The 15,350-nt window shown below is 35.9% G+C and overlaps 1 protein-coding gene across 3 annotated transcripts in view; it reads left to right on the top strand.

The window, feature by feature from the left end:
* Positions 1–15,350, top strand: part of BAZ1A (bromodomain adjacent to zinc finger domain 1A) — a 95,603-nt gene that overhangs the window by 46,469 nt on the left and 33,784 nt on the right. For 2 of the 3 annotated variants that reach the window (XM_025870181.2, XM_025870178.2), the window contains exons 4-10: positions 1,581–1,682; positions 3,946–4,033; positions 8,369–8,503; positions 9,283–9,382; positions 10,074–10,240; positions 13,109–13,204; positions 14,107–14,245. In XM_025870181.2, the coding sequence (XP_025725966.1) occupies positions 1,581–1,682; positions 3,946–4,033; positions 8,369–8,503; positions 9,283–9,382; positions 10,074–10,240; positions 13,109–13,204; positions 14,107–14,245 (827 nt within the window). Of the gene's footprint in view, positions 1–1,580; positions 1,683–3,945; positions 4,034–8,368; positions 8,504–9,282; positions 9,383–10,049; positions 10,241–13,108; positions 13,205–14,106; positions 14,246–15,350 lie in introns of all 3 variants that reach the window. The other variant, XM_073895071.1, reaches the window with a different exon arrangement.

Here is a 15,350-nt window from a genome sequence, read left to right as displayed (position 1 = left end):
AGAGAGGGAACACAAGCAGGGGGAGTGGGAGAGGGAGAAGCAGGCTTCCCACGGAGCAGGGAGCCCGATGCAGGGCTCGATCCCAGGACCCTGGCTGGGATCATGACCTGAGCCAAAGGCAGACGCTCAAAAACTGAGGCACCCAGGCGCCCCTTTTATCATCCTTTCATATCATTTTCTTCTCAATAACCCTTATTTACACCCCCATTATATATGCACTTGCATTCACAGAGGCAGCTTTTCAAGAATCCAACCACTTGTCTCTCTGCTGCCCCCACTACCACTGTAGTCTGTAACTGCCGTCAGTTCTCACTTGGTTCATTGCACTAGCTTTCTAATGGATGTCCCTGTTTGCACTCTTGCCCCACAGTCTGGCAGCCAGAGTGACCTTTCTGAAGTGTAAGTTATATCATTATCTCCCCAGTATTCAGTATCCTCTAGTGTCTTTTCAGAGTAAAATCCAAAACCTTTATATTGATGGCCTATAATCTGGCCCTTCTGCTTCCTCTCTGACTGGATTTTTTATTCTCCTTATTTATTCTGCTTCTTGTGCAAGCCATGCCTATTTCCACCTCAGGGCCTTTACACACTCTTTTCTCTCTTCCTTTGAACTCATTTCCCCAAGATTTTCTTGTGAGTTGCTCCCTCTTTTCTTTCAGATCTCTGCTTAAATGTTAACTTCTTATCAGGCCTATCTTGTCAATTTATCAGGATTGTCACTATATAAAATAGAGTACTTCCACCCTGCACTGTATTCCTTTCATAGCACTTACCTCCTACCCTGTTGTATATTTTTGTTTGTTTGCTTGCCTGTATCTCCCCCACTGTATTTCTGTTTTGTTCACTACTTAATCCTTATTGTTTAGTTTTTGGCATATTGTAGTCTCTTAACTATTTATTGGACAGATGGATGAATGCATCCTCAAAGGAAAAACAAGATGAGAAGTTGGTGGAGACAAGGATTAAATGTATAGCCTCTGCCAATTCTTAAAACTGGGTAAACTACATTATCTCCACTTTTGCTCTTGCTTTACATAGCTATTAAGAAAAAAGCTTAAAAGTGATTCCAAGAGCTGTTTGTTTACAAATCTATCTTACCTAAACTGGGTACTTTACTTGTGCTTATTCATCTTCAGTTAATTTCTTCACACAGGAAAATTCATTGAATGAGTAAAATACCTACCTAACATAAAATAGTGCTTTGTACTATTTTGGCTGATAGAACAGTGAGGGATGTCAGTAACTTATAAAATCCTAAACTAAAAATGCATTAGATTCTGTTACAGTGTGTTCTTAGAAACTATATTTCTGTTTAAAAATCTCACATTTTCAGGGGAGCCTGGGTGGCTCAGTTGTTAAGCGTCTGCCTTTGGCTCAGGTCATGATCCCAAGGTCCTGGGATCAAGCCCCGCCATTGGCTCCCTGCTCAGTGGGAAGACTGCTTCTCGCTCTCCCACTCCCCCTGCTTGTGTTCCTGCTCTTGCTGTCTCTGTCAAATAAATAAATAAAATGTTAAAAAAATAAAATAAAATCTCACATTTTCAAACAAATTATTGATTTGTATCTTTGCTCTTTTTTAGGAAGAAAAAAGATGCAGTCGATCCCTTATTATTCAAGTACAAGGTGCAACCCACTAAAAAAGAATTGTATGAGTGTGCTATTGTTAAAGCAACACAAATCAGGTAAAACTTGGTTATCTCATCTATGCTGGTTTCAAATAGAATAATTGCATTCAGTTAAGATTTGCTATAGAACAGTGTTGCAAGTGATTGCTTCCCTTTTTAAAATAAATGTACACTTATAGACTGATTAAGTGAATCCTAATGGACTCCATGAGCCTTTTGTAAGTAATCCCAAAGAGTCTTCAGTCTAAAAAATTAAAAAGGATCCTATTTATGAGGCACTTCTCATGAGAGAACTCAGTTTCCAATGCTGAGAAGTCTGATGGTACTTACAAATACATCACATTTGTAGTATTTTATTCACTGGACACAGACATCTGATCAGTCTCTTCCATTCCTTAAAGTTAAATAATAACAAATTAGTATCTTTAAAAACTCCTGTTTGAAGGTGCTTGGGTGGTGCAGTCAGTTAAGCGTCTGATTCTTGATTTCAGTTCAGGTCATGATCTCAGGGTCGAGAGATTGAGCCCCAAGTTGGGCTCTGTGCTCAGCATGGAGTCGGCTTGGGATTCTTTCTCTCTCCCTCTGCCCCTCCCTTGCTCGCGCATATGCTCTAAGTAAATAAATAAAATCTTTAAAAAAAAATTAAGTAAATAAAAAAATAAATTCCTGTTTAAGTCCTAATCAAAAGAGGGGTGATGAGTGGTTAATATTTAAAGGAATTAACTTTAGGTTACACAGATCTATTTTAGGACAATCCCTTTTGTTGCCTGCTGAGGTTAGGCCCTTAGTCACCTGAAAGTAAATTGACGTAATCAGCCAACTATCAACTTACCACCCAGTAGTCAATCTTGCATTTCATTTGATGTAAAATGCTTTTACTTAGGGTGCCTGGGTGGCTCAATCAGCTAAGCGTCTGACTTCAGCTCAGGTCATGATCCCAGGGTCCTGGGATTGAGCTCCCCATCAGGCTCCCTGCTAAGCTTCTGCCTCTCCCTCTGCCTGTGGCTTTTCCTGCTTGTGCTCTCTCTCTCTCTCAAATAAATAAATAATAAAATTTTTAAAAAATAAAATAAAATGATTTTACTTATTCTCGTGTACCTCTTGCCTCATATATACTGATGAGTCTAAAGAAAAGTGGTAATAACATAAGTGTTGAGTGAATCCTGAGTCAAATATATTACTTTCTATAACTATGAGGAGGTATGTGTAGTTTTTTGTTTGGTTGGATCTTGGGGGTCCATCATTAAGAACTCTGGAGTGTATTGCATTTTATTATATGCTGAAAAATAGTATTCCCAAAATAATGCTCATAGATTATTCACACTTTTTTTTAACTTTTTTTTATAAGTAGGCTAGTGGGTGCTATGTAGGACAATACAATTCTTGAGGACTAGTATATTTATTCAATAGTCAAGAAATAATTAACCTTATTGTCATCTACTCTATGTATGGTGGTGGGATAGCACAGTAAGCCAATCCTTTCTCTCATTATGGTCCTTTCTCTAAGAAAAGAATATACATTTTTGAGGAGGCTACTACTTTAAAACTCCTTTATTGTTTATGCACTCTTAGAAGTCTTTAACTTGGCTTTTCTTGGAAGGAATACATAGAATTCAATTAAAACATTTACTTTCTTTCCAGAACTTTTCCAGAAATACTTGGGTGTTTAGGGGTATTTTTTTTGTTTGTTTTGATTTGTTTTTGGTTGTGTTTGTTACCATTGTGGTGGTGGTTTTTGAATTTGGGGGCAAGGAAGAATCAAAAACAGCATATTTTTGGAATCTTAATTCTAATTCTCTTTCATTTTAATCCCATGAATTTGTTGATTGCCATACGAAGTTTAAATACAAAATATTTTAGAAATTGAAACAGCCTATGTTCAAGAACGTTCACATTATCCATTTGAATATTGACTTAGTGTTATGTGATATCTTGTAGCCTGCTGATTTTAATTTTTTAAAGAATTTCATTGGTGATATTTCTAGGAATGACCATCTAATTTTTTAAAATTAGGTTTACTCTGTAGTATATTTTCCTTGAGGTTTATTTGATTTCTAAGTGATTCTTATGCAAAAAATGCGTATACTATGTTTGTAATGGACATTTATAATAAATCCATTTAAGTTGATCTTATAACATTCCACATAAATACTTATGTATAAAGTTTCTCATAACTTATACATAAATACTATTGGAAAAGGAAATATCTTTCTTTTCCTAAGCTTGAAATTGAGGTTATTGATTTTCGGAGAGTATAGAGTTCAAATTGAATTTTTTGATACTAACACTTTACTCTTTCTCCTCCTTTTTCCCCTGGCAGTCGGAGAAAACACTTATTTTCTCGTGATAAATTAAAGCTTTTTCTGAAGCAACACTGTGAACCACAAGATGGAGTCATTAAAATTAAGGTAATCAGAACAGTGAAATTATTTATTGGAAGGAAGAAAAAAAGAGATAGGTTGTGTTATAAACTTGAAATATTGCAGAAATGTTATTTCAAAGTTGGTTGAAAATAGTTCTCTTTTTATCTGGAGCCAGTTTTTAGTAATCTTCTTTCTATTTATTGAATTAAAACTATTTTTGCAATTGCTAGAATTGCTAGATGGCTCAGGTACTGCATTTTTTTTCCCCTTGTAAAGATCAACCAAGACATGTAAGAAGAGATGGAAAACTTGGAAAAAGAAAATGTTACAGGGGAAGGGAACATCTGTATTTTTCTAAGTGGGGTCCTGGCTCACAAAAATAAATTCAAAGAACAATGCTAAAATAGATCCTACTAGTTAGGAAAACAATTCATATAGTAAAAAGAACATCAGAGACCAATACCAAGCAGATGGATTATATTTTATTCATAATCATTAAGAGGGGGAAAAAATGAAGTTTAGAAACCTCACATTGTAAAATAAATAAAAAGTTAAAAAAAAACTAAGACTAATTTTTTTTAAAGATTTTACTTATTTGACACAGAGAGGGTGACAGCAAGAGAGGGAACATAAGCAGGGGGAGTGGGAGAGGGAGAAGCAGGCTTCCTGCTGAGCAGGGAGCCCGATGTGGGGCTCGATCCCAGGACCCTGGGATCATGACCTGAGCCAAAGGCGGACGCTTAACGACTGAGCCACCCAGGTGCCCCAAGACTAATTTTTTTTAACAGAAATATTTAACTCATATTGGGAGAAATACTAAGTAAAAAAGGAGTAGAATGGGTAGAGAGATGTATGCATGTGTCAGAAATCAGCTATATGCTTAAGATTTGTGTATTTCATCAAAAGAAAGATTTGTGTTACATCAAAAGAAAAGAAAAAAAAAAAGATACGAGTTTATGTGAAAAGTACCATTTCAAGTCTCTAGAGACCAAGATAGATTATTTAACAAATAAAACTGGGACACGTGGTTAACTTTGGAAAAACAAAGTTAGAACCAACTCGAAGGGGGAAAAAAGGAAATGAAATGAAGTAATTCTTAATGTTAGGCATCCTAAAGTACTTAGAAGGAGCAAGAGAAAAATACCAAGGATAAGACTTATCTGACAATATAAACTTAATGTAGGTTAAAGGGGACCTGGGTGGGCGCCTGGGTGGCTCAGCCAGTTAAATATCTGACTCTTGATTTCAGCTTGGGTCATGATCTCAGAGTAGTGAGACTACTTGAAGATTCTGCGCCCCTCCCCCCCCCCCCCCCCCGTTGCACGTGCACGCATGTGTTCTCTCTGATAAATAAATCTTCAAAAAGAAATAAAAATGAAAATGTCATGAATAGATTTCAAGGGCAAGTGCTAAAGGAAAAATACTTTCAGTGAATACAATGAGGAGCTCAAATCAATTAGAAAAACATAAATATCCTAGTAGAAAAATAGACAAATAGGCATGATCAAATTCACAATGGACGAAATACAAAAAATTGAAAACATAAGATAGAATCATCTGAAATAATTTTGTTAATGTGAGCATATTTATGTATTTGTCTTGATAAGAGGAAAAAGCTTAAATTGTGCTCAATCTACAGCACTGAAAATCACAGATACCCAGGTAAAAAGATGCTTACAAAAAGTAAAGGATTCAAATACTGTGAGAAGTGGCTAGAACAGTGCTGGCCCTGGTAGGCAATCAGTCAGTATATGAAATGAGTTCTAGTACGTGTATCATAAATAGCAAGTTGACCAGTTTCCCTAATTTACAGAAGTTTCTTACATATCAATGAACAAAAACAACAATTGGGAAAAAATGGTAAAAAGTATCAGCAGGTTTTCATGAAGGAAAATAAACAGTAAACACAAACAGAAATTAAACTTTACTTAATAAATAAGTGAAAATTGGGACACCTGGGTGGCTCAGTCAGTTAAGCATCTGCCTTTGGCTCAGGGCATGATCCCAAGGATCCTGGAATTGAGTCCCACGCAGGGCTCTCTGCTCAGCGGGGAGCCTGCTTCTCCCTCTGCCTGCCGCTCCCCCTGCTTGTGCTCTCTCTCAATCTCTCTCTCTATTTCTGACAAATAAATAAATAAAATCTTTAGAAAATAATAAATAAATATTAAAGTGATAGTAAACATTTTTCTCATAGAGTATAAAAAAAATTATTAGTGGATAGTCTAGTGTACTTGCACACAAACCCAAAAACAATAAAGTTTAATACCCAATGTGGTGAGTGTGGTCTGCTATTAGGAGTACTACAAGAACACAAAGATGTATTTGTTTATTGTGTTATGTGTGTATGAATAAGGAACATTGGCAATTGATGTATTAAAATCTATTTTGACCTTTTTTGAGCATATATATTTGAGAAGAAACCACCCATATGCTTTATATTCATATTTAAAGGGCAATTCTATATATCCAGGCGTTATTTATATAGGATAGTTGACAACCATCTTAATAGACTTTAATATAAAATCTTAATAGATTCTTGATTTATTATGATGGCCAGAACTGATTGAGTTTTAAATGTTAAAAGTTAGGTTCTACCATGATTACAATTATCACACAGAAAATTTAATTCCTAATTGAAGTGTTTTTGTTTAATGATTTAAATTTTTGTATCATTATTTTCTTGTATATTTTCTGAAAGATACTTCTGTAAATGGCATGTTTTCTTAAAAAGAATGATGATCTTGGCTATTAGACCAAAAATAATCTTCAGAATTGCTAGCCAAAAATAAAAAGTTTAGAGTTGGACATGGATGAAAGGTGAACAAGTTTTGAAACTCTTTTGGATTTAGCAATTATCCTAAAACCACACAACTTCTGGTAAAACTGAAGTTGACTTTGCTGAACTTAAATTCTGAGTTGAAATTTGATAAGAATTTATCAGCATCTCTCCTTTTTGCCAGATCAACTTTAAAATTTGATACATAAAGTCTTTAAGTTAAAAAAGTCTTGGGGCGCCTGAGTGGCTCAGTTGGTTAAGCGACTGCCTTCGGCTCAGGTCATAATCCCGGAGTCCTGGGATCGAGTCCCACATCGGGCTCCCTGCTCGGCGAGGAGCCTGCTTCTCCCTCTGACCCTCCCCCCTCTCGTGTACTCTCTCTCTCTCTCATTCTCACTGTCTCAAATAAATAGATAAATCTTTAAAAAAAAAAGTCTTTATCACCCCCAATTGCAGGGAAAATCTAAATATTCAGCAGTTAGGAAATGGTTAAGAAAAATTTATTGAGTTAATACAGTGGACTTGTAAGGTTAAATATATGGATTATTTACATAGAAAATTCCATACAAAATTAGTCAAAAGCAATGCAAACCAAAGACGATTATCATATAAACATAATTTTGAAATAGTTTTATAATTTAAGAAACTGTTGAAGCATTCTTGCATATTTTATGGGGGGACAGTCCTCTGAATTGTGGTTTTTTATCTTTCTGGTAAAGCTGATTAATAATAGATCAAGTAAACCAGCTAAAATGTGTATCACTGGATAAAGAATATTGGTGTGTGTATGCATACACACACACACACACACACACACACACTGGAATATTACTTAGCCATCAAAAAAGAATGAAATCTTGCCATTTGCAATGATGTGGATGGAACTAGAGGGTATTATGCTAAGTGAAATAAGTTAGAGAAAGACAAATGATTTCACTCGTATGTGGAATTTAAGAAAGAAAACAGATGAACATAGGGGAAGGGAAGCTCATGACCTGAGCTAAAGGCAGATGCCTAACAGCTGAGCCACCCAGGCACCCCAATCATAAGAGATTCTTAACTCTTGGAAACAAACTGAGGGTTGCTGGAGGGGAGAGGAGTGGGGGATGGGGTACTTGGGTGTTGGGAATGACAGAGGGCACTTGATGTAGTGAGCACTGGGTGTTATCTGCAACTGATGAATCAGTATATTTTATCCCGAAAACTAAAAACAAACAGGAACATCTGGATGGCTCAGTTGGTTAAGCGGCTGCCTTCAGCTCAGATCATGATCCCAGAGTCCTGGTGTCAAGTCCCACATGGGCCTCCTTGCTCAGTGGGGAGCCTGCATCTCCTTCTCCTTCTCCCTGCTGCTCCCCCTACTTGTTCTCTCTCTCTCTCTCTCATAAATAAATAAATAAAATCTTTAAAAAAAATAAAAAATAAAATAAAAACCATAAGGGAGAGAAAATTTTTAAATGTGTGTTACTGTTTATTAACACATGAAATTCTAATGTTTTTGACCTTGTCTTTAACAGCAGTCCTATGACATTTTAGAGCACATCTATATGTGGTTTCCTAATGTTGTTATTACTGTACCTTATGTCTTTTTTTTTTTTATGAAGGCATCATCTCTTTCAACATATAAAATAGCAGAACAAGATTTTTCTTATTTCTTCCCTGATGATCCGCCCACATTTATCTTTAGTCCTACTAACAGAAGAAGAGGGAGACCTCCCAAACGAGTATCTATTAGTCAGGTAAGTAGAGAATGGATAAAAACTGCATTGTAGCTCTTAATAAAATTGTTCAAAATCAAGAGCAGTGTTTGGCTCCCCTTGTGCACATAGCCTTAGGAAGGAATACATTCCTGTGTATACAATGTGTGTGCTGTATGTTGATAACTACTTAGCAGTGAGGCTTGTAGGAGTTTCAAGTGTGAATTAGACATAGCTTTAATGCCACAGGGATTTTATACCAAAGTGGAAGCAAGCATATAAGCAGTTACTGAAATGTAAAGCAGGAGAAATACAAAGGATAAATTATGGGATTGAAATGTGAAGAGCATTTAAAAGATAAAAGATAATAAAAATATACTAAGCAGGTTATTACAGACCATTATTCTCCCAAGAAATAGAGTAAAAAAATCGTTTGGCATTATTTAACATTGACCATAAGAATGCTTTTGACATGCACCTCTTTCATATTTGATGTCTACACCATTTAGTTTATAAGGTACCTTGGAAAATTTTTTTTGTTTTTCTAATGCATATTTCTAAGGCTCTCCTTGTAGATCACTGGTAGTTTTTCCTAGAAGGTTTTTGAACTAATTTGTAGAGCTATAGAACTAACTCATATTCTCTATGTTACTATGATTAAAGTTATTAAAAGTTCAATTATGCTTAGAATAAAACCTTATTGTATAAAGGAAGTATTCTTGATGGGTTTTAAAATTTTTATTACTGTAAGAACAAGGCAGACCATCAGTTTGTAAAAGTTGTGGTGTTCTACAACTTTAGTTTCTTGGCTTGTTTTTTAGGAGGACAGCGTTGCTAATAAACAGACTATTGCAGGTTATAGGAACAAAGCTATTAAAGAAAGAGACAAACTTTTGAAACAAGAAGAAATGAAGTCACTGGGTGAGTTTAACATTCTCTCCAAAAACTGTTTACGTACAGGAAAGAATATTTCTCTGTGCTTGTTAGGGAGTGTTTCTGAAATGACATATTTCTTTTATTTGGGTTTTTCTTTTTAAGCATAAATAATTTTCTCCCCTCAGGTATCTGTAGATTTTTATGATAAATGAGACCTGTGTTCATCTCTTAAAACAGTATTTGAAGGTGTAACATATCTCCTATTAAACCAGCCTAATGCTAGATTAAGCATAAATTGGAGTTTCTATGGCTTACAGACTGTTTGGGGCCATTTGTTTGATTCACACAGCTTTATAAAACATTGCTTTCCAGATTTGACTATATATATGAATCACTTGGGAATCTTACGAAGATTCTAAATTAGTAGGTCTGTGTGGGAGAAGAGATTCTGCATTTCTAACAAAATGATACTTTGCTACTGGTCTTAGGACCACACTTTGAGTAGCAGGGCTTTGAAAGGCAAGTATATGTTTGTCCCAGTGCAGTAGTTTGTCTTAAACCCAGCCAACTTGCTTTCCCATTTTAATCACCTGCTGGCTTCCTCCAGCAATTTACAACCCCTGTGAGTCTCTACCGATCATATTTAACCATAAAATATTTTAGGGATTCTTTTTTTACATTAAAAAATGTGTTGTTTTCTGTCTGTGAACAGTTCTAAGTTTGATCTTCTCCACAGCTTTTGAAAAGGCTAAATTAAAAAGAGAAAAAGCAGATGCCCTAGAAGCAAAGAAAAAAGAAAAGGAAGATAAAGAGAAAAAGAAGGAAGAATTGAAGAAAATTGTTGAAGAAGAGAGACTGAAGAAAAAAGAGGAAAAAGAGAGACTTAAAATAGAAAGGGAAAAGGTATTCATTCAAGTATATTAGCTATGCTCTCTATATAAAAAAATAGTATGATTTACATATTTAAATTCATGGGGGACATCTGGTGGCTCAGTCAGTTAAGTGTCTGCCTTCAGCTCGGGTCATGATCCCAGGATTCAGGGATGGAGTCCCTCGTCTGGCTCCCTACCCAGTAGGGAGCCTGCTTCTCCCTCTGCCTGCTGCCCCCCCTGCTTGTGCTCTTTCTCTTTCTCTCTCTCTCTCTCTCTGATGAGCAAATAAATGATATCTTTGGGGAAAAAAAATAAATTCATGGTTAATTTTCAAATGCTTTACACTTTGACATTTCTAGTTGTATAGAGCACTGATAAACAGTTATTGGTTTCTCTCTCTTTTGCTTTGGAAAATTTAATGAGTAATTTAAGGTTCAGCATATATATACATGCCTTTACACCCCAAAGCCTCTTAAATACAATTTGTTTTTTTTATTCTGTTCCATTAGCCAACATATAGTATATCATTAGTTTGGTTTTTTGTTTTTTTAATTTTATTTATTTATTTGACAGAAAGAGACACAGCGAGAGAGGAAACACAAGCAGGGGGAGTGGGAGAGGGAGAAGCAGGCTTCCCGTGGAGCAGGGAGCCCGATGTGGGGCTCGATCCCAGGACCCTGGGATCATGACCTGAGCCGAAGGCAGATAGTTAATGACTGAGCCACCCAGGCGCCCCAGTATATCATTAGTTTTTGATGTAGTGTTCAAAAATTCATTAGTTGCATATAACACCCAGTGCTCATCAGTTCTGAAGTTGATTTTCTTCATTATTTAGACTTGCAAATTTAGGGAAGATGATATGCATAAAACTCACAGAAGTAAAATATATAATTAGAAAAATACAGTAAAATCTACAAATAGCAAGAATCATTAGTGTTCTTTTTTTTTTTTAAGATTTCTTTATTTGACAGAGAGAGACACAGCAAGAGAGGGAACACAAGCAGGGAGAGTGGGAGAGGGAGAAGCAGGCTCCCTGCTGAGCAGGGAGCCCAACACGGGGCTCGATCCCAGGACCCCAGGATCATGACCTGAGCGAAAGGCAGGCGCTTAACGACTGAGCCACCCAGGCGCCCCAAGAATTATTGGTGTTCTTATTCTCCTTGAAGAATAGAGTATCTGTAAAAATAGATTTTTCAGCAAATCTTTTATTATAATCTTTAGTGGTAGATATTCTTTAGAGAATTCTGTAGCTGGCTTTCTCCAGAGTCAGTAAGTGTCATTGGTTTTCTGGGCTATTCACAAGTAGCCCTAGCTAATCCTGTTACACCCTGTGCTCATTTAAATTGCCTATAGTTTCTTGAACTATTTCAGATAGGCCATTGGGATGGGGGTGGAGGTATCTAATACATGTACGCTCCAGAAAATGTAGAGGACAAGAAAACCACGTGTAATCTAAATGTGATAACATTTAGAGATAGCGTTTTTTTTAAAAGATTTTATTTATTTATTTGAGGGAGAGAGAGAATCTCAAGCAGACTCCCTGCTGAGTGTGGAGCCCAGCTAGGGACTCATTCTGAGGATGCTGAGATCATGACCTGAGCCAAAACCAAGAGTCAGATGCTTAACCAACTGTGCCACCCAGGCGCCCCTAATTTATTTCTAATCTTTATTCTGGGCCTTAAAAAAGAGATGTAGCATTCATAATTTTGTAATTTTTTTTGTTTTGTTTAACATTATTGAAATAGTCCTTCATGTTATTAAGTAATAAGTAAAGTCGGAGTTTTAGTGACTCCATAATAGTTAATCAAATAGATACAGGTAATTGCTTTATAATTTTTTGCTCATAAATAATGATATCCTGTTCAAATTTATGAATAAAAGTCTTTACTGGTTTTGGATTATGTCCCTGGATAAATTTATGGGAAGTAGAATAATAGGTCAAAGGCTGGGAACATTTTTAAAAAAACTTTCTTTACACATACATAAGTATATGTTTGCTAAACATGTGCTTATTTACACTCTTAGCAAGAGTGAAAGAGAATACCCATCTTATTACATGCTACAAGAATTATTTGGGGCAGGGAGGGAAGACTTACTATAGCAGACTGTTAAAGCACAATTAATAAGTTCTGTAACTATCGTTTTATGTTGAAAATTTGATAAGTGCCCATCTGTTACCACCAGTGGTCCTAAATTTCAAAGGAAGAGTATAACATTAACGTATGTTAAACATTTATTGGAAAATAATTATAAACTATATTAAATATAAAATATTTTATTTACACTCTGCTTTATTGGAGACTTTTTAGGGTCATTATTTATCTTCCAGTGTCAAATATAAGAACCAAGAAGTAAGTGTATCAAAAGACCAAGTGAGCAAGAGAAGTGGCCTGGATTGAAAGAAAAAGAAATCCACCAACTGTGTTCTGATATTTCTTTTACTTACTGGTCCCTCTGTCCCTAGGTTGTTAGGTTTAAATGAATCTTGAAAATAACAACTATATGACAAATATAGGGGGAGGTTTTATTTTAGGTACTCTAATAATTTGTTACTTTACTTTGTCAAGATTTAATTGATTTGAAATAGGAAAGCCCCTATAGGCAGGGTTAAATTGAATTAATATTTATCCATGGGCTGTTACGTATGAGACATTTTCCATCTTTGTAGCAGTAGTGTTAGGCAAGCATTGTTTTGATCAGTGATTCTAATACTTTAGCATGCATCAGAATCACCAGAAAGACTTATTAAAACATCAACTGCTGGATCTCAACCTGAGAGTTCCTTGTTCAGTAGGTCCAGGTTAGGGCCCAAATATTTGTAATTCTTACAAGTTCCCAGGTGATGCTGATGTTGCCTTATAAAATTCTTATAAAAAATTTTATTAACCTTTTGTTTTAGGAAAGAGAAAAATTACGTGAAGAAAAGCGAAAATATATGGAATACTTAAAACAGTGGAGTAAACCTAGAGAAGATATGGAATGTGACGATCTTAAGGTATAAGTATGTTACGTGATGTTTCACACCTATGCTCTATGTGCCCTATGTGGCTTTGCTGATGAAATTTTTCTTTTTAGGGGCGCCTGGGTGGCTCAGTCGTTAGGCGTCTGCCTTCGGCTCAGGTCATGGTCCCAGGGTCCTGGGATCGAGCCCCGCATCGGGCTCCCTGCTCGGCGGGGGGCCTGCTTCTCCCTCTCCCAGTCCCCCTGCTTGTGTTCCCTCTCTCGCTGTGTCTCTCTCTCAAATAAATAAATAAAATCTTAAAAAAATTAAAAAAATAAAGTGGAGATATTAAAAAAAATAAAGAAATTTTTCTTTTTAATAGTGGCTTCATATTTAACTAAGAGGAACTAGCCAATTAAGCAAATGCTATAGTTAGAGTTCCAAAGCGGCACTGTTAGTATTTTATAACAGACTTTGAAAATGATTCTCATTCTGCAGACATAATTGGTCATTTGTATGATCGTTGATAATCCAGTATTATCATTCATCTCAGTTTGTATGGAACCACTTGTAAATTCAACAGATGGATTAATTCTATTCCATATCCTAAGGAGATCCTGCAAAAAAGATAATATTGACGCAGCTAATGCCTTGATCTCAGAATCTAGGTTAAAAGTCCCTCTTAACTAGAAAATGTAGTCAGTAGTATACATCAGCCCAAAGTTGTTCTTAGTTTGATAAAGAAAAAAGTCCCTAGTGACTATAATTTAGTAAAGCTGGAATAAGGCCAAGACATCTATAATTTTAAAAGTTCCAAAGGTGATTGTGATAAACATCCAGGGTTGAGAACCACTAGTCTGCCTGAAATAAATCTTATTCAGCAAAGTGTATATATCTACCTTTTACAATTTTCTGCACTTGGTTAAAATAGTTATATAAATTGTTTAATCTTTCAGGAACTTCCAGAACCAACTCCAGTGAAGACTAGACTACCTCCTGAAATCTTTGGTGATGCTCTGATGGTTTTGGAGTTTCTTAATGCTTTTGGGGAACTTTTTGATCTTCAAGATGAGTTTCCTGAGGGAGTAACCCTAGGCAAGTGCTATTGCTGTGTTAATAGTTCACCCTCATATTAGTGGTTTAAAACAAAAAATTAGTATCTCTCAGAGTTCTGTAGAGTCACTGGACCTAACTGTCCAGCCCTTTCTTGGAGTCTCTCATGAGGTTACAGGAAGTGGCTGGGACTGGAGTCATGTGAAGACTTACCTGATTGGGTGTTCAAGATGGCTTCCTCACACACATGCCTGGTGCCTCAGTGCTCCTCCATGTGACATCCCACTCCATCAAGGTAGCCTATGCTACTTAGTGGCGGCTAAGGGCTCCAAGAAGAGGTGGACAGAAACTGCCAGCCTTCTTAAAGGCTAGGCTTGGAACTGGCAAGTCTTATTTCTGTCATATTTCTTTGGTCACGCCTGCTAGGTAAATTTAAGGGCGTGAAGGAATAGATTCCTCTTCTCAAAGGTGTCATGGTTTATGTAAGTGTGGGAAAGGAAGGAATTGACATCAGCTGTATTTAGAGATAAGTTATTGCCAACCTCTAATTTGTGATTCTGCATTGACTCCATACTTTTACTTTGTATAAACATTATAAGAACTACATTAATTGAGAAGGGCTTTGGATCTCATTTTGGATTTTTAATTGTCAAATAGCAAAATAATTTTCTTAAAATCAAAATAAAGACCCTCAAAGACAGAATTATAATGTCACTGTTATTTTAATAAAAGTGTATTCTTCAGGAGGGCTTTCACATTCCTTCAATGTGAAGGACCTGGGTGAGGCATGAATCATTGTGCCTTACAGATCAAGAAGGTCTAGACTATGCTGGTTTAGGTAAGATAAATTAGATAACATTTATGATTTGGATACAATATTAAGATTATACCTCACACTTATGATTCTCTCTCCTACGCGGTAAACATTAATGCCCCACATAGCTCTTGAGAACAATGGGGCAACAATAACAAATCTTTGAGTTGTTATTCATATTAGAATAAAATGATAATTTTTAATATGTGCCTTAATTACACCTGAAATTTAAACTTAAAAGGAAATATGGTATTGATCTGCTGAGGCTAATTTGACTTTCTTGAATGTAGTGATTTTGGCTTATGATTTTATTGTGTTTTATTATAATCATTA

The sequence above is a fragment of the Callorhinus ursinus genome, unplaced genomic scaffold, assembly GCF_003265705.2.
Source record: "Callorhinus ursinus isolate GAN/ISIS: 27379988/994484 unplaced genomic scaffold, GSC_fseal_2.0 scaffold8, whole genome shotgun sequence".
NCBI lineage: Eukaryota > Metazoa > Chordata > Mammalia > Carnivora > Otariidae > Callorhinus > Callorhinus ursinus.
The sequence above is the reverse complement of the archived record's forward strand: the minus strand, read 5'-3'. Positions and strand labels throughout refer to the sequence as shown.